Genomic DNA, 24,195 nt, shown 5'->3' on the forward strand with positions numbered 1-24,195 from the left:
GTGGCATACCTTTGCACCTCTGTCCATCCTTAATGTATCCATCTGGACAGTTACAATCAAAGCCACCAGCTTTGTCAACACACACAGCAGGACTGACACATATGTTTGGTTGATTACATTCGTTAATATCTATATGACAGCAGTGGCATCAAATTATGTTAATTGTTATGAAAATTAAATACAGAAGCTGTTAAAAAGAAGGAACATGTAAACACTGTATGTAAATTTATGGTTAATTAAAGTATAAAATAACTACACACTTGTGCATGTTTTTCCGTCTCCTGTAAAACCAGCCTTACATTGGCAAGTAAAAGAGCCAGGGTTGTTACGGCAGTTTGCATTACCATCACATGACGTTCTGTTTTCACACTCGTTAATATCTAGAAAGATGAACAGTAAGGGGATCATTTTTAAACTTGTAATCATAAGGTTGCAGATTCCAGTCTCCACTCTGGTGCACTTAGTGTTATCAGTCCATCTACTGACATCTACATCAGTCAAGCAAGTTAGAGTAATGCTATACGTATAACAGTAACTTAGTTACCACTGTTAAGATGGAATCCCAAGAACTTTCAAACAATTTACTTACACTAAAATACATACCTGTACAACCATTAGGAATTCTACCATTGCCTTGAAAACCAGTGTTACAGCGACATTCAAATGTATTGCCCAACAATACACAAGTCGCAAAATCGTGGCAATTGTTTTGCCCAGTTGTACAAACTAACAAAATAAAATTGATAGCATATTATCATGACTAGTCATAGAGAATTTATCTCTTTCTGGTGTGGACTAACAGCTAACATGTTTGTTTTAAAACAAATTGTAATATCAAAACTTCCTGGACGTATCTATACATATATGTAACATAATTTCTATATACTAGAAAAAGATCAAAATTTAGGACACAGGCTCTCATTTTACTCCATCAGCTATGATTTTGTAATGTTTTATAAACATTATAAACCATAATTATAACAAACGAAAAAAACTGTTTATTATTACTAGAGTGGAAGTGTTTTAAAAAAACAATTAACAAGTCCATGCACCATTTACAATCCAGCTGAAGGTTTGTGACTCCAATATTATCATATTTAACAAAGAAGATGGAATTACCACTTTATTGCATTCAAGATATAAAGTTCACCAAAAAAACTAAAGTCAAATGCTATTAGATTAAAAAAAAATTATGACTCCATGATTTTGTTTTCAGACAACCTTGAGTAAGTAATTTTAGAAACAACATATATACATTTTTTCACTGCAACCAGTCAATACCATCTGGTATAACTTTTTTGTGGACTGTGTTAATCTAAACAAGAACCTAAACTTTTTACTGAAAATACTAACACAGGACTGGAAATTTGATAAAAACGATCGTTTTTACTATGAAGTAATAAAGGTAAATCGTTGGCCTTAGACAATTTTCCAAAATATATTTATTTTACTCATAATCTTTTTTCTACCTTTCTCCTATTTACAAAACAAGACTTCTTAATGATAGTTTCACACTTCTGGATGGGTCTGCCATTATGAATTAGTTTACACAAAATCTCTAAATAACAGAGACACAAAATACCATGAAAAATATATCCTCGGTTTTTGTGTCAGAAAAGGCAAAAAAAAATTTAACAAATGGATTATATTTTGAAATTTTTCTGCTCTTTCGTATTTTTATTGAGAGAATAATTATTGTGTACATTAACCTTTAATCTATGCACGGTGTGATGTCTTTTTAAATCTATTGTTTTATTATTAACAATACTAGTCGATAAGGCCCATAGAAAAATCCACTCAGGCAGAAGGAGAATGGAAAAAATAGGTTGTTTTAGATTTTTGCTGACTTCAGCAGTGCAGATACAAAAAAAATTTAGCGAATTTTAGTGTATTCGTTGCCTGTAATGAAAGTCTTGCTGACGTCAACAAAGGCACGCAAAAACACAAAAAAAATTTCCAGAATTTTATATATCTAATGTCTTTATCGTATAGATCTTGAAACGCTGATCAAGAAAATGTATAAGATCATGTACTTTTGACAAACGGTTGCAGAGATATTAGGATTTGAAGGTTTTTGATGACGTCATTAACCCGTCGATTCCGAAACAGATTCAGGGATCCAGGTTTGGAAAAATTACCCAAATTGATCCTAGGTGGTCCCTAGTTACCCACGCGGTGAAAAATCATTGACGTCACCACTTTGTTTCCAAGTTATTTGGCCTCAAAGTTTTAAGTGCACTGTAATGGCTTCATTAATTTAATATAAGATATTGACGTTAAAGTAATGTTATTTATGTCGCATCGTAACGTCAGAAAATTTAACATAGACATTTTTCGGAAACACCAAAGGTAAATGAAGACATCCACTTTGCCAGTCACAGACAAACACACTTAGCGTATTATTATATAGATAGACATATTCAATACAGATGCGTAATGCTATCCTCAAAACAGTGCTCGACTATAACATTAAATCACAGGAGCCATATAACAAGGGTAATAAAGTAAACTGAGCTTTTACAGTACTCAGAGTTTCATGTATTCACTATACAATCCTCAGCTGTAAAATAAATTCAACTGATCTAAATTCCTATAAGTATAACAAAATTAATTGAGGCTGTAAAACGTGCAATAAAATCAGTAATTTACAATAAAAAAAGTGTCAAAATGTCATTATCAGTCTTTTAACTTATAATTGGCCAATAGATATTTGTTCATATGGCGGCATTTTGAAACGATCTCCGACCTTTTGTTTAAAAGTTCGTCTTTATTTTCGTAACTAAGGATTTCCAATTTCTCTTGCAGACAAAGTGGACACGATTTGCTTTTGTTCGAGTAACTTCTCACACGTTTTACGATCGACCAGTTTAACTCTGGCGTGATATTTTGGTCCTTTAACTGCCAGATGTAAGTGGACAGCGTGGTACTGTTCATGTACTTTTTGTTGTTGAAAGATAATTTGTGCCCACCATAGCATTCTTTGAACTCTTTCTCAGTTAACCCGATGTAGGCCTTTTTTGGTTGGTTTTGAGCGGTGACTTCGCATTTGTAGATGACAGACTGAACTCTGCAATTTCCTTGTAGAGGGCACGTTCTTTTAACTCTGCAATTGCATGTTGGTGTATCGATTATTTGTTTTGAAGAAACTTTTTTATTATGTGAATTAATGATGGACTTCACGTTTTCTGTACAACTGTAGCTGACTTTAACGTTATTCTTATTGAAAACTTTTTGAAGGTTGTTTTCTTTTGTAAAGTGCTTCTTAATTAGTTTCAGAAAGGATCTCCCGACGTCGTTAACAACATTTTTATTGAAGGGTGGGTTAAACCATATCACGTTTCGTTTCCTATTTCTGCCAATCCGATTGGGTTCCTTTTTATTGAAGGACAAGTTCAGGTTTTTGTATCCGCTTTTTCGGAGGGCTTCTTCGTATTCCGGTTTGGCTTGGTCAAAAACTTGTTCGTTTGACGAATTTTTGACAAGCCTATCGTTGATTGATATTGGTAGTTGTTTCAAAATATTTTTTGGATGGTTAGATAAAATGTGGACGTATTGGAGCTGATCGTTTGGCTTTTTGTAGGGTTTGAAAGTTTCTGAATCTAAATCAAGTGTAACGTCGAGGAAGTCTACTCTTTTTAGGTTAGTTTGAATCTCGATGTCGAATCCGATCGTTTTGAAGGTTTCGATTATTTTTTTACGTTTGGTGTCTGTTGATCTACCTCTTGAGTTTCTTAATACTAATAATCCGTCATCACGGTATAAGCCGATGTCGTCTTTTCTCACGATTGAAGAGAGCTTTTGCAGAATAAGAATGCCAACTAACTCACAAATTTCGGCTCCATCAAAGCTTCCCATCGTAACGTCAAAACATCCATGTATATCTTTTTTCTTCCATGGCTCTTCATTGAAAAACAAAAGTGACTTTCGGCAGTGTAAGATAGTTCTTATTTCTTTGTCTGATATCGTAGTGTGTTCCTTTGCAAAGCGTAATGCCTCGTCTAGAATGTTGTTTGTAATTGATGGGTAAAATTCTTTGATATCAAGCTGGATGAAAGTACAGGTTTGTTTGTTGTGCAATGAAGAAAACCAATCCAATACCTGGTCGGTGTTTTTCCACTGGTTAACATGAAGTAAGTTTCGTAGGTCTGAATTAATTCGGTCCAAAATCGATTTGCTAATGGCACCAAGTTCACTTTTACATGGGTTTATAAGACGACAAGGATGTTTTTGATGAAAGTTTTCTTTGTGATCTTTCAAGGATATGAATGCAGGAGATTTTGCGAGTTTTTCAGCGCGATTGTCTATTTTGTAAGAAGATGCAATTTCTTTTGCTTCGGAGTTGATCGCTTTATCGAGAAGGGGCGGTGCTTTTTTGTACGTTTTGGTGACGTTTTCTTTCAATAGCTTTTCGTGGAGGTCTGGTGCCATTGTGTAAATGTTTGAAGTTTTATCGGCAAAAACGTAAACCTTGTTTGATTTGCGAATGCTTGAAATGTCCTTTTTCAGTTTTCGTTGGAAGGTGTCATGTGTGTTACGAAATTCGATGTTTTCAAATAGGAAACGAAACGTGATATGGTTTAACCCACCCTTCAATAAAAATGTTGTTAACGACGTCGGGAGATCCTTTCTGAAACTAATTAAGAAGCACTTTACAAAAGAAAACAACCTTCAAAAAGTTTTCAATAAGAATAACGTTAAAGTCAGCTACAGTTGTACAGAAAACGTGAAGTCCATCATTAATTCACATAATAAAAAAGTTTCTTCAAAAGAAATAATCGATACACCAACATGCAATTGCAGAGTTAAAAGAACGTGCCCTCTACAAGGAAATTGCAGAGTTCAGTCTGTCATCTACAAATGCGAAGTCACCGCTCAAAACCAACCAAAAAAGGCCTACATCGGGTTAACTGAGAAAGAGTTCAAAGAACGCTACGGTGGGCACAAATTATCTTTCAACAACAAAAAGTACATGAACAGTACCACGCTGTCCACTTTACATCTGGCAGTTAAAGGACCAAAATATCACTCCGGAGTTAAACTGGTCGATCGTAAAACGTGTAAGAAGTTACTTGAACAAAAGCAAATCGTGTCCACTTTGTCTGCAAGAGAAATTGGAAATCCTTAGTTACGAAAATAAAGACGATTGGCCAATTATAAGTCAAAAGACTGATAATGACATTTTGACACTTTTTTTATTGTAAATTACTGATTTTATTGCACGTTTTACAGCCTCAATTAATTTTGTTATACTTATAGGAATTTAAATCAGTTGAATTTATTTTACAGCTGAGGATTGTATAGTGAATACATGAAACTCTGAGTACTGTAAAAGCACAGTTTACTTTATTACCCTTGTTATAGATATACATATGATAAAATTACATTTTTTAAAGATATATCCTTCTGCATGCATTCAATTTTTAGGATCACAAACAGTAATATTTTTATTGATCTTCTATGTGAAATAAGCAGTTTAAGAGCTTATTGTTACTATCATTACATTTACTACTTTGTGAAAACGAAAAACATTTTTATCAATCCGTCAGCTTTAAATCATGATACTGGGGAATCGTTTCCCTACCCTCAACAAATTTTCAAGGCTGTAACACTAAAACCTAAACATTTTTTTCTAAATTGAATTATACATACAATTTGGTAATGGAGCAACTGATGAGCTGACTACAGGAAACACAATTGTTGAGGTACTTCCTCCTGCATCAGGTGACTCTAAAGGACAAAAAGGCTTATATATATAAATTACATACCAATTGACTTCATGTTTAAATTGGGCAATTGCATGTTGAATCCTATGTAATTAGCTAAAATAATCTCAATATACTTAAAAAAGCCTTCTGGACTTATCACCAACCACCAACATCTTAAGTTTATTGATCTATTGTGATAAAATATATACTGACTGATTGCCAACCCACGACCATTGCAAATGCTTCCACGCTTAGTCTTTATAATTTTGGCTGTTTTACAGCAGGTATGATGAAGATGTCCTAAAGGCTTCAATTATAACTTTCGAAAAAAGTGACTTTTTTGGTAAAATCTTAATTAGTTTCGAGCTATAGGAAAAGTTTATCTAATTACACAGAATTATAATATCACAAATTTGAAGCTGAGAAACAATTGCAGATGAAAGATACTCAGGATAAATAAATAGAAGAGGTAAAAATTATTTGCATCACTACATTTCTTAATAGAAAAAAAAACCTTATTAATTTCAGAAATTAGGTCTAAAATCTTGGGAACTGATAAGATTTTCCAAAAAATAAAATGATGTTTTGTGTTTTCATGGTGATATAAGAAAGCAGGCGTGCTTTGGCTGTGTTGGCATGTTGAACTAATTTGCCAAAGCTATCTGTTTGAAATGTAGCTATCTGTCTGTGCAGTGCTTTATGTTTAATGTTGTTTAATGTGTTAAGACTGTTGTTTAACTAGCTAGCTATATGTGTTTTTCTTACTTAAAAACCTAAAATATCAGTCCAGAAATATACTTTAATACAACAAAACCTTACCATGAGGTTCTCTTTTCCAGATGTGAGTGACCCTTTGGGTATTTTCATAAATATTTAGATTTTACTTTATAACTAGCTAAGGGGCCAGATGAGGGATATGAAAGGCACAAAGTTTAGCTAACCACGCAATGAGTTTTACAAAAAAACAACAGCTACTTAAAAATGGATAAGAGCACCGATATTACCCAACAAATACCTTTCGCGTACATTCAGAAATAATATCTTTCCAGAAAAGAACAATTTTGCACTTAAAAGGAGAAGCGGACGGTAGTGGAAACACTGCGTGTGACCTGCGCTTGCTGTTTTTTGAAAAACTCAAAACCACCCGTATGCAAAGAGATTTATGTAATTATGATGCCAAATCATTTAAAGTTAATCTAAATTAACAAAAGTTTGGGAACAAAAACCAAGCAATACGAAAGTGTTTTGACACACCATCGTTCACCAAACCTCATCCCTAGGGCTCTTTTACTCTCACCGGCGCTGCGCTTATTGACAGGTCTGACATATTTGTCCACCCATCAAGTATACAAAAGACACAGCAGGCCCTGTGATAGAATTTGGAGTTCCAAAATAATATATACTTACGGCCATTGCATCCAGATAAGTAAAATACTAAAAAGAAGAAAAATAAAACGAAATAAACGTCTGCAATATAAGTTTTCTTCTGCTTTTTAATCTTGATATTACTTATAGCCTTGTTCGATCTGCACTCAGTGCATAGAACATTCTCTTAAAAGGCTATGGTAAACAAAAATTTAATGAAATTATGTAAACACGATTAGCAAAGTCGCTAAATATCGCTTTCCACAATAATGAAATTCGTGATTATTTCCGAAGCTCAAAATGTACTCGTTGTTCGAATGACACGCAATGATTTGTCGACAATCCTTTAAACCTGAATTTCACTAATTTCCTGACAAAGGTATTTTTCAGTATGTTGATAGACTATTGATCACACATTGCGGTTTTTATTCGAAAATCAGCCACAAATCCGTTACACGTTGTTTGTGCTTCTTCTATTGTATATCTCTCGCGTCAGGTTGACTGTTGCTTGCAAGTTGTTTCGTTCTTTGAAGAATTTTGGCTTCGTGTTGCTAACAATATGTTGCATATGAAAAGGTGTTTGACGTTTGAATAAAGTAACTTTTTAAAATTAAATTAAATCTAACAGTGGTCAGCCTCGTCCCTAGGGCTTGTTAAATTTCTTTGTAGGTACAAAGCGCTGCTAGATTTTTTTGTATTGGTACGAAGCGTTGTTCAGCCTTCAGTTAAAATAAACTTTAACCAGCAACAAAAGACTTGTGGTTTAATAATAAAAAAACCATAGTCACTCACCTATTAAAATACATGTCCACATTGCTATACGATAATTTTTTAATCTGTTTTTCTCCATTATATTCGCTGAAAATTAGAAGTACAAAACATTATTAACTCATCATAAATAATACTCTAATGAAAAATCGCATTTATAATAAGAAATGATTTCTTCTAAAAGCTGAAATAAATACAACAGCGAATAATTCCTTAGCATTGAGCATTTAGCATTGAGGCGTTAAAGTGCTATATAAAATTCTTGCAGGCTAAATGTGTTTGCTTATTTTTAGCAGCCTTGTGATTATATCACACTCTAGCAATACTTACCACCACAGAACAAAATTTTATTGATCATCGCTCAACTATTTCTTTATTTTAAACTCATATACATAAGGTCTTTTATTCTTACTAATGCTTATTTAATGCAAGCAGATAGCAATTGTAAAGCTGCCATGGTAGCGACATAATCAAATGATGGAGATAACACAAAAAAATGCAGAAATTCTTTAACCTAATATAATGCACGTAAAGGTGGCATTGTAATAGAATCAATGCCTTGATTACCGTCGAAACAAAGCAATATCAGTTCGAATAGCAAAAGCGTTTTGAGAAAATACAATACCAAATGTTTTTAACAGAATTGGTATTAATCAATTCAAATAGCATCAATTTGTATTGATTGCAATGTTTAGTTGAAGTTCCAACAGAGCAGACATGCTGGAGCTAAATCCTGATTCGCAACAAACATTGTATGTCTTTTCAATAAATCTTGGTTTTAGTCATATTATGTTTTTGTCTTGTTAAAATATTTCCCAGGAAAGGTTGAAAGAGCAAACAAGTACAAGCCTCTTTCTGCTTATGCAAACACTGGACGAAACTGAATGAGAGATGATAAAACTTTTGAAAATCTAGAGAATAAATGATTAGTGTCTTCCATGACACGAAAATTTAAATAAACTAAAAATATTTAAAGTTTTTTGCTTATAAAATACGAATATCTAACAGTTTATTTTACATATTACGCCTACACAAAGATAGCGTTCAGCCTATTCGGTCGAGGGAAGGGCGGATTCCGCCCCCTCCCTGCCGTTTTTTTAATAACTCTTTTTTGATATGCATGCTTTTTATACTAATTTTTCATATTTGCATATTAGACACCTGTATGCGTCACGTGATTAATCCGATTACTCGATTTTTTCGGATTTTACCCGAAAATTGGGAAAAAACGAATTTTCAGGCAATTTTTGCCCTTATGCGACAAACTATGTAAAAACCAGTATATGTTAAATAATTTTTACCAGAAACTTATAGATTGTAAAAATTCGTTCTAGAACGCAACTTATTGAAGGTCACAGAAAAGTGCTGACTTAAGCAGAAATGTATTGCTGCCATTTTGTCTTACATGACGTATTATTAGTGTACGATGTTTGATTCAATTTGAACAAGCTTGTTAAAAGTTATAAAGAGGGAGGGGCGGAATCCGCCCCCTGTCATGATATGTTTGAAATACTCAGGGCTGAATAGTAATAACTCAGAGACCGGATACGAAGTGTGCCAAAAGATAAGTAACAATCAAATTTTAAACCACACTATAACTAATATTTGAATACCGAAAATTCCGGTTTATATATTGCCCAGTGAAGCGTGCGATATGCCATGAAAATCATACTGCAAAGATTGTATGAGCATAATGGTTGTTGCCTAACGGAGTAAAAGAAATGTGCTTTTTCAGCGTTCTCCTATTACTGTTGTCGATTCTAATCCTTGCAAATGCTCAAAGAAACTGGCGAAAAGTTTATTTAGAGGACCCGAAAAGAATACTTAGTGGATACCGTAGAAGTACGGATATCGTAGCTGAATTCACTGATTTAGGTTACGAGTACGAAACAGGAAGTATATGGCCAAAACCAAGAACTGAAATGAGATCAGAGTCTGTCTTTTACACAATAAATCCCAAGACTTTTAATTTTTCTGCAACCGTCAGTAATGCAGTACTAAAGAACGCCCTGGGGCGTTATCAGGAGTTGACTTTTCCGGAAAAAGGTCTCCGCCCTGAATATGACCTGGAAAAGATAGAGACACTAGAAGTAATTGTAGCAGAAATTGACCAACCATTGTCTCAAGAAAGCAATGAGTCCTATACTCTCCGCATAAAAGCTCCGAAAACGACGCTAAAGGCTAAATCAGTGTGGGGCGCCCTCCGTGGCCTTGAAACTTTTTCACAGGCAGTATATCAAAACGGTTCCTCCTATTGGGTAGCCGAAAACAAAATCACTGATTACCCGAGGTTTTACTACCGTGGGTTTCTTATTGACACTTCGCGTCATTATTTGCCTGTTGCGAAAATTTTTCAATTTCTCGATGCTATGGCCTACAGCAAGTTTAACGTGTTACATTGGCATATCGTGGATGATCCTTCGTTTCCATACGTCAGCAAAAAATTTCCACAACTTCATAAAAATGGTGCGTTTAATGCGAAGACCCATATTTACACTCCAGAAGACGTACAAGATATTATTGAATACGCGAAGCTAAGAGGGATTCGAGTGATGCCGGAGTTCGATACACCAGGTAAAAAAAAATTATTGACTATTTATGTAAATAACAAACTAAGCATTATTTCACCCTAAAATTTTTTGTTTGACCTCGCTTGCAGTCTTCTTCTGGTTTTGAGGTCAGCAACTTCGACATCAAGCTTCTAACAATGCCACAGGGCCTAGGTTCGAGGTCGTTTGGATATTAAATTAATTAGAAGTACTGAGTTCCATGTAAACAAAGATGGTGTCGTCAAATTGAGATTATAACTATGCGAGTTTATATACGAATAATTAATCTCGGATAATCTCTATTATGGCTTGTTTCAACTTGCTTTGTAATGGACAATTTCGGATCCAATTAAATCGTTGCCCCAGTTCCAATTATTAAAAAAACTCTGTTCTCACAAGCTCGTTTTTACAAAAAGCCTGCTTCGCCTTGCTTAGATACATACATACATCAGATCAACTTTAACATTTGTGTTGATTAGATAGGTTCAACGTCAACGTCGTGTTTTGTGCAAACAAGAAAGCGAGTATTATCCCGCTAGCAACAGTTGGGTTGGTTAATTTACCTTTAATTAAACGTGATAGAACTTAACCGTGAAGCAAACACTAACATTTTCTTTATGACAATATGGGTGGAAACGTTTGAATATGTAGTGAACATATATGCAGACGAAATTATCACCAAGGTAATACATGCCACGGGTGCAGTAATAATCATAAACAGATGAGTTTGACACACACTTAGGAGCTGTCACTTAAGTCATAATCAGGTTTTTAAATACAATTAAAATGCGGGACATTAGTAAGTGAGCGCAAGGTTTACCGCGTCATGTATCTTGGTAAGAATTACTTAGTCTTGTAAGCTTGAAAAGAGGGAAGAACTTTTTACGGTGTTGTAATTTCAAATATCAGCAATCAGGTGTGGCTTTGGCAGAAATTAAATTATTTGCAAAGATAAAACAGTTGTAAAGAAAAGAATTTAGGATTCTAATTTCGCGTATATTAGGCTAAGAAACAGAAATATTTTTTCATAAAATGCTCAAAATCCTTAAAATCTTTGGTTTGATTTTTTAACGATTAACTAAAGCATTAAAGCAAATCAACCCAATCATATGCTGACTAACAACGCTTATTGTTTCACACAGGACACACCCATTCTTGGGGAGGAATACCTGGTCTATTAACAGACTGTGGTGAGACTGGTCAACAAGAAGAAATGTTCAATGACATGAAGGGTCCTATCAATCCTATACTTGAAGGAAGTTATGAATTTTTAGAAGAATTTTTCAAGGAGGTCAGTATAACGGTGTTTTTGTCAATTGCTCGATGTTTTACTTTTTTACCCCTTGCTGCTTTACGTGTCACAGGAACTCTAGTCGCATCTCTATTTTTTTATGCAAATACAAAATCGGCGCATGACTAAAATACCTTAAAAAAACAATAGAATAGAACTTTCGTTAAAGATAAAAAACGTGTCAAAAAACTCATTTCTACACAGAACTTATCCCAAACACTAGTGTCCAGACCACTTGTTTAGAATGAAATAATATTTCCTAGATTTTCGGACCCTTCTTTGCCTGTAGCTAAAAAGAACATATTGAGTTAAATAGAATTTGATAAGGAGTCCACAAACTATGCACTTACAACACAGAGAACATATTGTAAAACAAAACTTTTCAATAAGAGAAAATAAAAAACAATATCACAATTTTTCTCCATACACGCCAGGCCTAATTTCATAATAGGATTCTGTGTTGAAGAAAACTCTAGCTTCTAAATGGACACCAAACTAATTATTATTCCTTCACATAAGAAAATAAGATGTTTGAAATAGTCACAAAATTTAACTTAGTGAGAGAGGCCACAGACATAAAATTTTCAAACATCTTGGTGAATAAAAAAAATCTTCGTTTTTTGATAAAGTTAAACTTTAAAAAATGTCGCCTAATTCTCGTTCAGATAACCGAGGTCTTTCCTGACGAATATTTACATTTGGGAGGAGATGAAGTTGATTTTAAATGCTGGATGAGCAACAAACGCATAATGCAATGGTTGCAGGATAAAGGAAACGGCGGAAACGGTACAACGTTACACACACACTACTTGCAAAAACTCATTAAAATCATTGAAAAACTAAAGAAGAAATACATTGTATGGCAAGAGGTTTTCGATGATGGAGTGCAGATTAATAATCGAACCATAGTAAATGTATGGAAGGAGGGATGGAAACAAGAAATGTCTAAAGTTACAAGCAGTGGACATAAAGCCATATTGTCGTCTTGTTGGTATCTCAACTACATCAAATATGGCCTTGATTGGCCAAAGTTGTATAAATGCGATCCTGAAGACTTCGATGGAACTATCGAGCAAAAGAAATTAGTAATAGGCGGATCGGCAGCTATATGGGGAGAATATGTCGACGCTACTAATGTTATACCGAGAAGTTTTGGACGTGCATTTGCAGTATCAGAAAGACTGTGGAGTTCAAAAGATGTTAAAGATGTAAAATCGGCCTTAAAACGCTTGTGGGAACATCAATGTAGGTACATACAACGCGGTATACCAGCGGAGCCAGTTACAAGAAGTCGATTTTGTCGAAAAGAATGGAATAGTGGAGCGTAACCTTTAACCTTAATATACACTGCTCACGATGTATGCGATATGTAGCATGCGCTACTTGCGAAAATGGATTTCCACAGCTAGTATTTTCTGCACTTCAGGATACTTATTAACAATGTATTTTAGGAGCAGATTTAAAACAGTTAGATGCATAAAATTGTTTAGTAATTAGCTTTTAACAGCTGATCATATTAATGAGATACACAATAACAATAATATGTAGATTTTTTCTGCTCTTATTCCAATGATTTAACAACTTCTATGCTGAGTGTAGCAAACCCCTGTATGGACCAGTCCTGTCTCGTTGTGTGTACAGTTTAGTAAAAAAGATTACATAACCACACATGTTGTTTTATCAGCCTCATCTCCATGTTGTTGTTTTTCGAAAGCTTTTTAACAGCTTTCTGAAAAACTAATCATTGAAAATAAAACAAAAATGATGCTGATTTCTATTTTAGAAAAGAAGGCAACAGCTTGGTAACTACCGTAGAAATCAGTTTGTGTAATTAATTTTCAAGTTCATTAGCAACTTAGATTCCAGTTCATTTTGGTCTACTTATGTGTGGCTGGTTATCTATATTACATTACAATTATTTTCGTCTGTGATTTCTCCAAAATAGCCCAAGTAGTAGTGAAACCATTCTTGTTAAAATTAACTGTTGGACGGATATATCGAATACTTTGCATGGAATTCCCCCTTTAACAGTTAGCCCAACATGGTTAAAATCTTTAAATTCTATTCTTTCCGTTTTGTTTTATTTTTCGCACATAAATTCATAATTTAACAACTTGCTTTTAAATGCATTATTCCAGGAGATTGGAATAAGCCTCAACACATGCTATCAAGAGCTGTTTCAGAGTTAACTCAACAAAATGGAATGTTATAAATTCGCAGAGATGTACTTGATACAAAATACATGAAGTGAAAGGAGACATCTTCAAGAGCATGAAACGAAATAGAGTTTCTACCTCCAACATCATAATGGTGCTTTATTTCAATAAACAAGCCTTCCTACGCATCTCAGCTGCCATTATTAATTCTCTTATTTCTACATAATTCGTGCAAGATTAATAGTTAAGGAATACAACTTTGCTAAATCCCTGTTGATCTACAGAATTAAAACGTTTTCAAACAATAGCCTAATTAAGATTCTTGGGATATGAGTAAATATGGCATGACTCATCCTTAAATACCTCCAAAGAAGAGCGAAAGTGACTATTGAATGAGAATGCATGTTTCGTTTAATTCAATTTTCGCTGTCACTTTCTACTGCGATTATTTGGTTTAATTCTGAAACAATGTCTACAATTAATCCTATCTTTTTTTCCATTAATTTTCATTGTGTATTTGTTTTTTATGATAATAAACCATCTTCGTAATATCCGTCTAAGAATTAGAAGATATTGCGGTTAATATTATTATTAATTGAAAAGAGAAAGGAAATTCTAATAAAGTTTTCCAATGTTTTGTCTCGAACTTGACGTAAATACAAGGATAGACAAAATAACACATTTTTCCATGAACAGCCAGTTAAAACATTGACACATCGAAATTTTCAAGATTTAAGAATACCTATAAAACACGGTCAGATTTGATGAATGGTAATATTACAGATGCATTCAGTTAGTCAAATGAAACTTATATATTTATATTTATGAATATATATAAAAATAAGAAAGAAAAATACAAATTACTCACCTATTTCTTTCTAAAAGATCAAGTTTCCAAAAAATATAAATCAATGCTTCTATGTTACAATTTCTTTTATATTTTATTTAAAGTCTTTTTGTCTTATTAATAAATATATTTACAAACAGTTATTTGAACTTGGAAATTCTACCTCCTAAAATTGACATTATTTAACAAGCTTAGTAGTAGTAGCAGCGAGTAAGTAAAATATTTTAAAATTTCAAAATTGCATTTTCAAATTAAATATCATTATTTCTACTTTTGTCAAACTTTCCGAATTCTCTAGAAATTCCCTTAACAATATTCAGCAATTGAAAAGGAATTAAAAATGTTAAATTCTAAACGATTGTAACTCTTTTTATATATCAAACAAGGACACTTGTTGTTTTAATCTTCTAAGAAGTTGTTTCTGTCAATATAATCCTACTTCTTGTTATTGTATTATGCGAGAAATAAGAATTAGAAGAAATAATTATAAATACATCTACACATATACAAGAATTTTAAAGTTTATTATGAAAAGGCATCCGATGAGTCGTTTTTTTTCCCATTGTCTCATGCAAGTGAAATGTGTCATTTTATATACATCTCTATTATACATTATATTATTTTGTATTTGAAGATTATGACGTCATGTAAATGCACTATCAGCGAAAGGTTATGAAAAATCAGATAGGGAAGAGGAAAAAAAATATTTTTTACTCGTTTTTATATATTACAACTTAAACCTTACAGCAAAATTTTTCCGCATTTTCGTTTCTGTACTCTACATCCTTTAGATTTCCATAAAAATGTCTGCCCGCCTAGCAGAGCTCTTTTTTAAAAAATCTACTAAAACTAGCTTTTACAAATGCGTGCCTTTTAAATGAAGTTCTTAATTTTGATTGGTTGCGTGCTAAATTTTAATAAAATAAGAATATTGAATTCACACAGGAACCTACGATCTCATGGAATTCTGGCTGTAGTCAAAACAACTACCATAATAAATTAATTAATATCTGTCCGTAATTACTGAGCCGTGTGTTTTAGAGGTGATTGGTGAAATCAAAATTTTAAGTAATAGTAAACTTTGATGACAACCCACGTCGTTTTAAAGATTTGGAAAGTAACCTTGGCAACTGAAGATGACATTTCAAGATCTTAAACCACGCAGAATGCGTAAATAACTTATATTGAAAAGATTGGGGAAGATCATTAAGAAAAAAACTTGAACAAAGATGGCTTATTACTTTGTATGAGTCAGTCTTGTATTGAGTTGATTTTCGTCGTCAGTGTAGGTGTCTCCAAGCTCTCACATTATCATTTTAAAGCTGTGTAGGCGTGTAGATGTGAGAAATATTAACACACTGACTTGATTTGATCCCTCCAGCCATGGCTTCTCGATAAGTGTGCATTAGTGACAAAAGAAACATCAATGTGTACACTAATCATGACATGTGAAAGCTATAGAAGTTTCATACGCACTATTTTGACTCCAGCAGCAAATTCTAAGCGATGTAAAAACTACTAAGTTTTCTGACTGTTTAGTAACTAAAAGTTCTGGTGAAGAGAAACTGTTTCTTTGTCTTATAGCGAATCATTTTCTGCTTTATCTGAGGGCTGAATCATGCACACGGAAGCATATAATTTGGCATATTTGCTGATGTTGTAAAAGAAAAACTTTTTTCAGGCCCTCCATCAAGAAATCGTGTAAAGTTGTCTCTGAATAATAAATAGGAAAGATAGCCTGAGATAAGGTTAAAGAAGGAGACGGTCCGAAAGGTGTTTCAAGTGAGACTCGTGGAATAAGATTATTTACTTCGTAAATAGTAAGCCTTTGGACGAACAGCGTTCATTAATCAATTCGTTTACACGTTTTTGTTGATGAGAGAATATCAAACATGAGAAAGCCTGGTGACAAAGTTGACTGGTAAACCATGGTAACGACAAGAGATTGCAATAGAGGTATCAAGACAAAGCATTTGATTCATAATATACTTTAAACTATTTTAATAGCGTGTCAGATTCGAAAGAAAAATTCGCATATTAGTCATAGCGAGTGAATTGAATGTATAAAATTTGTGTAAGAACAAAACAAACAGAAAATAATAAAAACAAGGACTTGGAAAACGTAAAATTTTGTAATAAGTGGTGCCCAAAAAACTGACTAGTCGCCTCACAAAAATTTGAGAAATTTTTTCTACTTGTAAAAATTTAAAAATTGTAATTTAACATCCCTCTTATAGACTGTCAAAATTAAGAAACTTTTTCTAGTATACTGACCACAGAATTTAAGAAACTTTAACTAGTTCAGCGTTAGTTTGTTATAAAAAAAAACAGGTAGCTTTTGAAAAAAAATTCGTTATGCTTATTTTTATCATTCCATGTATTACTAACACTAGACCAAACTAGTATCTAGTGCTCTAAAAAAAAAACGAACCGTTGGTATCAAAGTCGATATTTGGCAAATCTTTTCGATAATCGATTTAAAAAAATCTTATGTTTTATATTAATTATCTCTAACAATGATATGCCAACCGCGTCTGTCTATCTGTCTGTTTGTCTGTTACAGGCAAAGTCGATATATTTTCTACAATTTTCTTTATCTATAAAAAACAGGTTGTACCCTACCTAGCTACTTTTTACAACATTTCTGCCAATATTCAAATTAAAAGTTGTATATGTTGTATTTTTTAATGCATGGAATGAATTTGTACCAAACCTGTTTGTGTTGTGATGTTTTGCGCATCATGAATTTGTGTCACATTTTAATCACTTGAATTTCTGTCGTTGAGTTCGCCTCTCTAATGTCCCTGCTTCTCTAATAAACCTTTTTTATTTTTAAGGTTGTGGAATAATGGAGTAAATACGGTATTATTGTCAAGGGAAGAAATCGACATGGTCGAACTGTTGCTAATGATTCCCTTGATAATAACGAGCATAAATTTTTTTTTAAGCAAATGAAAACACGTTCAAACTTTGAACGTGTTTTTATCGAAAAAAAAATATTTTTCCTGCTTAAAGAAGCTATCTTGCTTTCATGAAATTAACTAAAAAAATTTTTGACGAAAGGAACTACTTGCGTGGATTTCCGCTAAATAATTGTGATGCATTGGATTGAGTTTAAACGTTTTTAAAAATTACACTTTTATGAAATTATAAAGTTTCATCGTAAACTCATGATTATATATAATACATCAGAAACAAAAAAAAAAAACGATTAAAGAATAAAAACTCAACTTAATGATGCTAAAAAATATAAATTAAGTGAGTAAAAAATACAAATCATACCTGACAGTACAAAGCCCGCTTCGCACGTTTTATGTCAGTAATGTCCTATATTCATTAAAAAAAAATTCACAGATTTTGTCTTAAATTTGATTTTTTTTTCATGATTTTATTACTATGTCACGTGATTTGCATGAATTTCATGCCCAATGCGTTCCTTTGGTGGAAAATAAATAGGTATTTGTCATCTATTTAAAAGAACGTAGTTTACATCAACCTAAGTCCCAGATCCGTAAAAATCAAAAGTGACAAACGACCACTACAAAGTACAATAATCTCCTTTCTAAATTCTAACTGGATGGTTCAAGCCAAATACTATTTTTCAGCAACTTCTAGCCTTGTAACTTCTGTGAAATTGTTTTAAGGATCCATAGTTTTTGCTGATAAATTGTTGATTAGTAGACTGGTACTCAAATTCCTTAACCTACGCAATTAATTAAAATAATGTTTCACACTCATTATTTTTTATAAGCATAAAGCTTATACTAAGCATACAAGCTCACATGCTTAAAAAAATAACCATATACTAAGCATATTTCCCAGCCTCGGAATTTTTTTCCCTCACTTCTATTTCTTCCCAAATCAAGTGTAAAAAATAGTATCACACAAAGGACGAGGTTAAGTGATAGGAAACAGCATTTTTGCATGAAATAATCTTTTGAACAAAACTATGTACAAATAAATGAAACAAAATGTTTAACTCAGTCCAGGAGCTAGCAAGACAGGTAAAACCTGAAAGTCATTCAAGCTATTAGCAATGTATCTAATATTTCAGAAATGTTTTGAAATTAAGCATACGTTAAGCATAATTTCAGGCTCAAATTGGGAAAATCTTAAGCATATTGAGCCTAAGCCCAATTTACCCGTATGCTTATAAAAAATAATGAGTGTATGCTGGAATATATATCTTTTTTGCTTTAAAATGATTATGTGAGAAAAAACATCTTTGGTTATTTTTTTCTCCTTTGTTTTTTCCTTGGTATGATGTAAAAAACGCAATCCAAAATTTAGCTATAAAAAAGGCCTTGAAACGAAGTTTAAATTTTCACTGCTATGTAATAAATTTGAACGGTGAGGACACAGACAGGAGGATCAATTAGAAGAAAAATACAAACAGAATGAAGACAGGAGTTAAACCTATCCAGTGTAGATCACTTTCCAGGTTATTAACAGAAGCCCCAATCTCTTGTAACTTTATGTTATACACTCCCATACTGTCATTTTATGAACTGAGAAAAACAGATTTTGATACCGTACAGTTAGAAATTTCAAAAATCGTCATTTGATTGTCGGTTTTCTAGCTTGTTCCAAATATATTTGTCGATATAGTGGCACGTATCTTTCATAAGTATGGTTTATATGAACATTAGGATTTGTTACAGATCAAAATTTTTTATTTGGCCTCTTTGGTGTAATGGGTTTCATCACCTTCAATTCCAAATCGCGGTTCAAACCCTACACTAGCCTAGATCACGAGATGTGATACACCGAAGCATGGGATTTGTTTATTTTGGTACTTATTAGAAACATGCTTAGCTATCGTTCACCAGCCAAAAGAGGGAAAATATTAGAAACAATAAAATGAAAATCAAAACAAATATAATTTCATACTAAATTTTCAAGAAGAAGAATCAGCGTTGTGAAAATGTTAAACGTAGGAGGATAGAAAAATAGGTTAAAATTTTCTAAAAAAAGACGCAAATCGTTCAAAGCAATCACGTTTTTGTCTTCAATGGGTTTCAGCTGTAAATAGTTCAAAATTTGCAAAAGGACAAGTATTTTTTCTTACTTTTTCTTGATTTTTTTTCTTCAACCCCTTATCTCAAGGGAAATAGGACTTTCTCAACTACCTAGAAGGCCGATAGGGACGGGGGCACGCTTTCCTGATAATTTTTGTCGATCATGGCTGATATGGAAAAATTTGTGCAGAAGATGCATTTTTACCCAACCTAGGAGTTTCAAATTTGCACACTCCACCCTAGAATATTGAGGTCAGCTAAAACCTGTTTTACATCCAAATATTACTATATTTATACACTTTGATCTTGGGTTCTCAAAGTAGGAAACGTAAAGTCCTCAACAATAAATCCTGTGCTTTTATTTTTGTTTATTTATTTATATCTTGATATGGTCTCCTTGACAATAAAGCTGGTATATTTTATATCGACGTTAAAGAATAAAGAAGAAAGAATGCTTTGAATGCATATTTGCGCAATATTAATATACCTTCTAATTGAGTACAAGTGTTTCCCATCAACCAATGATCGCTATATATTTTTTTCGTTCACAAATTTTACAAATGAGACATTTGCAGCAAAGTGATTGGGTTCGTTATTAATTTTATAAATATGATAACATATGGACAATCCTTTCCTCCAAGGACAATCCCATACAATTGCAACTGACATGATAAAACCGTGACAAGCATCAATTTTTAAATTACCGCGCGATCAAACAGATAAATTTCAACCCATGCTGAAGGAAATACAATCGATAATAATTTCAGTCCGTATAGCTTGGATGACATTTTTCAGCCCGGGTTCAAAACTGAAAAATAACATAAGAATTTGTAGCCATAACAACTGTACCCGATCCCTCTTGATGACGTCGGCATATGTACGTCATTATGTTACGTCCGAATTGGAAGGTTTATCTATGTGCAATTAAAATTAAGCGAAGTATAATTGAACAACATTTCTCGTTGGTGATTAGTTCGCTGCATCTAATTATTTCGCAATTTTATCCTGTCCTTCGATCTTTCGTGTTCAACATTTCGCCGCGACACTATCTTTTAAATATATTCGACAATTTTACTGCCACTATTTAACAACCTCGTCTCCAGGGTCTTGTGGCCCCTGAGCAGTTATTACGGAGTGAATCAACTTCATCAACAAGGCAAAATGCCTAGGGAACGAGATTGACTATTTTAGTAAAAATAAAATTTTTGTCGATCAGTAATCTAATAAAAAGAACGGTAGGAAATTTATTCGCTGTTTACCGACATTATTTTAAGACACAGCTATGACATTTTTTAACATTTGGGATTCCGTGCAGCAAAAAAGACAAGCATTAAACGGATGCACGTCACTTCATTGAATTTGATCGAGATAAAGCAATTAATTGAGTTCTAATGAAGCGACGTAATTGTTTGTTTCAACGCTCTCCATGCAAGTTAATTTTATTTAGATTGAACTCGAAACTCAGGACGATTTTGCTAAATCCAATCATGTAAATCGCTGTTAATAAGAGTCGGCTAAAAAAGCTTTACTAGCTTGCCAATTTCGTTCCCAGGTTTTATTTTGGCGAAAAAGAAGCTCTGGGGACGAGATTGATCACTCCCTAAAAATATAGTCACTTTTTACCACTAAAGTTTACCGTCACTCGTTTGCCCACTCATGTTTGGAATAATATGTGGAATAATTTGTTTTTGAAGCAAGTATTATTTGAAATAAAAAAATGGATAACAAAGTCATGATAAAGTGAATATTTTTTTTCAACGTATATTTTTAAAGAAACCAATGAAAGGTTCTAGTACCGGTAGTTTCTTAATTTTTTTGACAATTTTAGTACTGATGATTTTTTATTTAAATTCTCAAACTTATACATATATCAAATAAAATGACATCGACTTGTTTCTGCATGAAAAGATATTTTACTTTTATTAGCTTCTTAATTTTTTCAAGCCTAAAAAATCCAGTACTAAAAGTTTCTTATTTTTGAAAGTTTCAGCCTCTCTACTCAGTTTCTCATAAACGGGTTTCTATAAAAAAAAACAATATTAACTTAAAACAAGAAGCCCTGGGGGCTCTAAGAATTTCCGCGCGCTACCAAAATATTTGATGAAAACCTGCTAATTCGTTGTGTTATTGTGCCAAACATTCGAAGGGGTTTGGTGCATGAACCTCTGAAGATAAAGCACACCAGTGACATTATATCTTACAACAAACGCAAACAAAACAAAACGTGTCATTAAACTCACATTTTAAAAGAAATTGCTAACAAAAAATACAGCCTATCATTCATGGTTGAAAGTCTTGCGATTGCAACGTTTATGGTCTTAAACGGCATTAGTTGACAAAAAATCAAAATTTTGATGTGACCATCATTTTCAGCATACTTTTTTTATTAACTGTGTCAATTTTTGTCGAAAATAAAGCAGTTTTAATTTTTGGATAAATTTTGGCCTGAAATGACATTTAGGTGACAAAAAATCAAACTTTTGTACCATAATCATTTTTAGCATACTTAATTTGTTAACTGTGCTAGATTTAGCCGAAAATGAAGTGGTTTTAATTTTTGGACCAATTTTGGCCTATAATGGCATTTAGGTGACAAAAATCAAAATTTTGAGGTCACCATTATGTTCAGCATACTTTTTTTGTTAACTTTGCCAATTTTTGTTGAAAATGAAGTAGTTTTAATTTTTGGACCAATTTTGGCCTAAAATGACATTTAAGGTGGCAAAAAACCAAAATTTTGATGTCACCATCATGTTCAGCATACTTTATTTGTTAACTGTGCCAAATTTTGTAAAAATAAAGTAGTTCTAATTTTTGGACCAATTTTGGCCTAAGATGACATTTAGGTGACAAAAATCAAAATTATTATGTCACCATTTTGTTCAGCATACTCTTTTTGTTAACTGTGCCAAATTTTGTCGAAAACAAATACCAATTTTAGCTTGAAACGTCAATACGAGACTTTCCAGTAGTTAAGGAGCTTGGGTACGAAGTTTACATCTGTAACGGAGCAACGTGAAATCCCAGGGTCGATTTTTTCTTAAAAAATGCTCCAAAAGAAAAAAACGACGGTTTTAAAGAATTTCCTACGCCTTCGGGCGCGGAAATTCAATAATCTTTGTTTTATTATGCTTTTAGAGAAATTTTTGTTCTTAATGCAGAGCAAAAACAAAAACCCAAATTCGGGGAAAAGTCTTTGATCACCCTGTAGCTATCGATGTTTCGCCGACAAGGTAAAAACGAGTATGCCGGATACAATAGTGTCGTCGGCTTTTTTTGTTTGTTTTTACAACATTAGCGTTTTATGACAATTTGGTAAAATTGACGAACACGGCATGAAATGACAGATAGCTACTCTGCAATTTGTCGTTTCACTTTGGCTTACAGACGAGGCAATGAAATGCCATTATAATTTGTATGTTAACCCCCAAACAGACCAAAGATTTGGAAAATATATTGTTCCAACGCCAGTATAATTTAGTGCCGTTGAAGCTTTTGGGTGTGACCACGAAGTACGCGTGTGTGACACGGGACAGCGTGGATGATAACTTGTGGCCAGGAAATTCGAAATTTAATCTTTTGTTCAGAAATATTTTTATCATACTTTTTATCTACTGATTTATTTCGTTCTAAAAACAATTTTCACAGCGAACGAAAAAATTTAAGCCAGGCAAGGTAATATCAAATTGTTACCAATTTACACAAAATGGTGTCTTTTGGTTCCAAATTGATTAATAAAAAGTTTTATCCCTTTATTTTCTTTAAAATGAGAAAGATAAAAATTGATAGCATATAATTAAAAATACAAGCAATGCATTTTTAATTAAAGATATTCTGTAGATATAGCTGTATTCTCGATAAATAAGCAACCTGTTGGTACCATATGAATCATTTTCCTTTTTTTGAATGCTAACATTGTTGTTGAATCAGTCACTTTTCCACCTACCCACAACATAACCCCGGCTGCATTTGATTATTTCATCAAAATTGGATAACGGATACGTTTTTAAGGATTAACGAGTTCACTCTGTTCACACCATTCATTTTTACACCTCAGCCAATCCATTAAATGTGTGACACTTGTATTTCTTTTTAGTGTGAAATAATTGCAGCTCCGTAAGTGGGCGGAAGTGTCTCCAAAATTTACACTTTGATGTGAGAGAACGGACCCCACAGTGTGATTTAATTTACGCTTCCTTATTCAAAACATAAAGCCGGGTACATCTTCAAAGCTTTGTAGTAACCGTTGTAAGTTTCCGTATTTCAAACTACCCGTGTAAACTGTAATAGTTTGGTATCAGATTGGGAAAGTTTTGTTTTTTACATCTTGATAGAATATTTACTTCACACTTTGTCGCTTTTAAAGTCAGTTGTTTCGAGAAAGTTTATCATGCATTAGCTAACATGCCCTTCATGATATAGCTACCTATTAGGACTACGTGACACATTTTAATGCTCTCTTATTGGTGACGACCTGAAATTTTAATGTTGTTTAT

At 33.1% G+C, this 24,195-nt stretch overlaps 3 protein-coding genes across 5 annotated transcripts in view; 1 reads left to right on the forward strand and 2 right to left on the reverse strand.

Moving 5' to 3' along the window:
- LOC130657135 (uncharacterized) overlaps positions 1-18,086 on the reverse strand; it is a 33,591-nt gene extending 15,505 nt beyond the window's left edge. The window contains exons 1-7 of one of the 3 annotated variants that reach the window (XM_057460099.1): positions 17,964-18,086; positions 7,863-7,928; positions 7,113-7,139; positions 5,650-5,727; positions 604-726; positions 261-380; positions 10-129 (exon numbers count right to left, since the gene is read on the reverse strand). In XM_057460099.1, the coding sequence (XP_057316082.1) occupies positions 10-129; positions 261-380; positions 604-726; positions 5,650-5,727; positions 7,113-7,139; positions 7,863-7,920 (526 nt within the window). In that variant the 5' untranslated portion in view covers positions 7,921-7,928; positions 17,964-18,086. Of the gene's footprint in view, positions 1-9; positions 130-260; positions 381-603; positions 727-5,649; positions 5,728-7,112; positions 7,140-7,862; positions 7,929-13,972; positions 14,008-17,394; positions 17,482-17,963 lie in introns of those variants that run through there. The other 2 variants (XM_057460101.1, XM_057460100.1) reach the window with 2 other exon arrangements.
- On the reverse strand, positions 776-5,040 carry LOC130657139 (uncharacterized). The gene is made up of 2 exons (XM_057460105.1): positions 4,934-5,040; positions 776-3,715 (listed from the first exon to the last, which is right to left on the reverse strand). The coding sequence occupies exons 1-2, from the start codon at positions 4,969-4,971 to the stop codon at positions 2,677-2,679; spliced, it is 1,077 nt and encodes a 358-aa protein (XP_057316088.1). The 5' UTR covers positions 4,972-5,040; the 3' UTR covers positions 776-2,676.
- On the forward strand, positions 9,530-13,232 carry LOC130657138 (beta-hexosaminidase subunit alpha-like). The gene is made up of 3 exons (XM_057460104.1): positions 9,530-10,412; positions 11,530-11,678; positions 12,344-13,232. The coding sequence occupies exons 1-3, from the start codon at positions 9,560-9,562 to the stop codon at positions 13,004-13,006; spliced, it is 1,665 nt and encodes a 554-aa protein (XP_057316087.1). The 5' UTR covers positions 9,530-9,559; the 3' UTR covers positions 13,007-13,232.
- Positions 18,087-24,195: the final 6,109 nt, after the last annotated feature.

The sequence above is a fragment of the Hydractinia symbiolongicarpus genome, chromosome 9 (assembly GCF_029227915.1).
Source record: "Hydractinia symbiolongicarpus strain clone_291-10 chromosome 9, HSymV2.1, whole genome shotgun sequence".
Classification (NCBI taxonomy): Eukaryota; Metazoa; Cnidaria; class Hydrozoa; order Anthoathecata; family Hydractiniidae; genus Hydractinia; species Hydractinia symbiolongicarpus.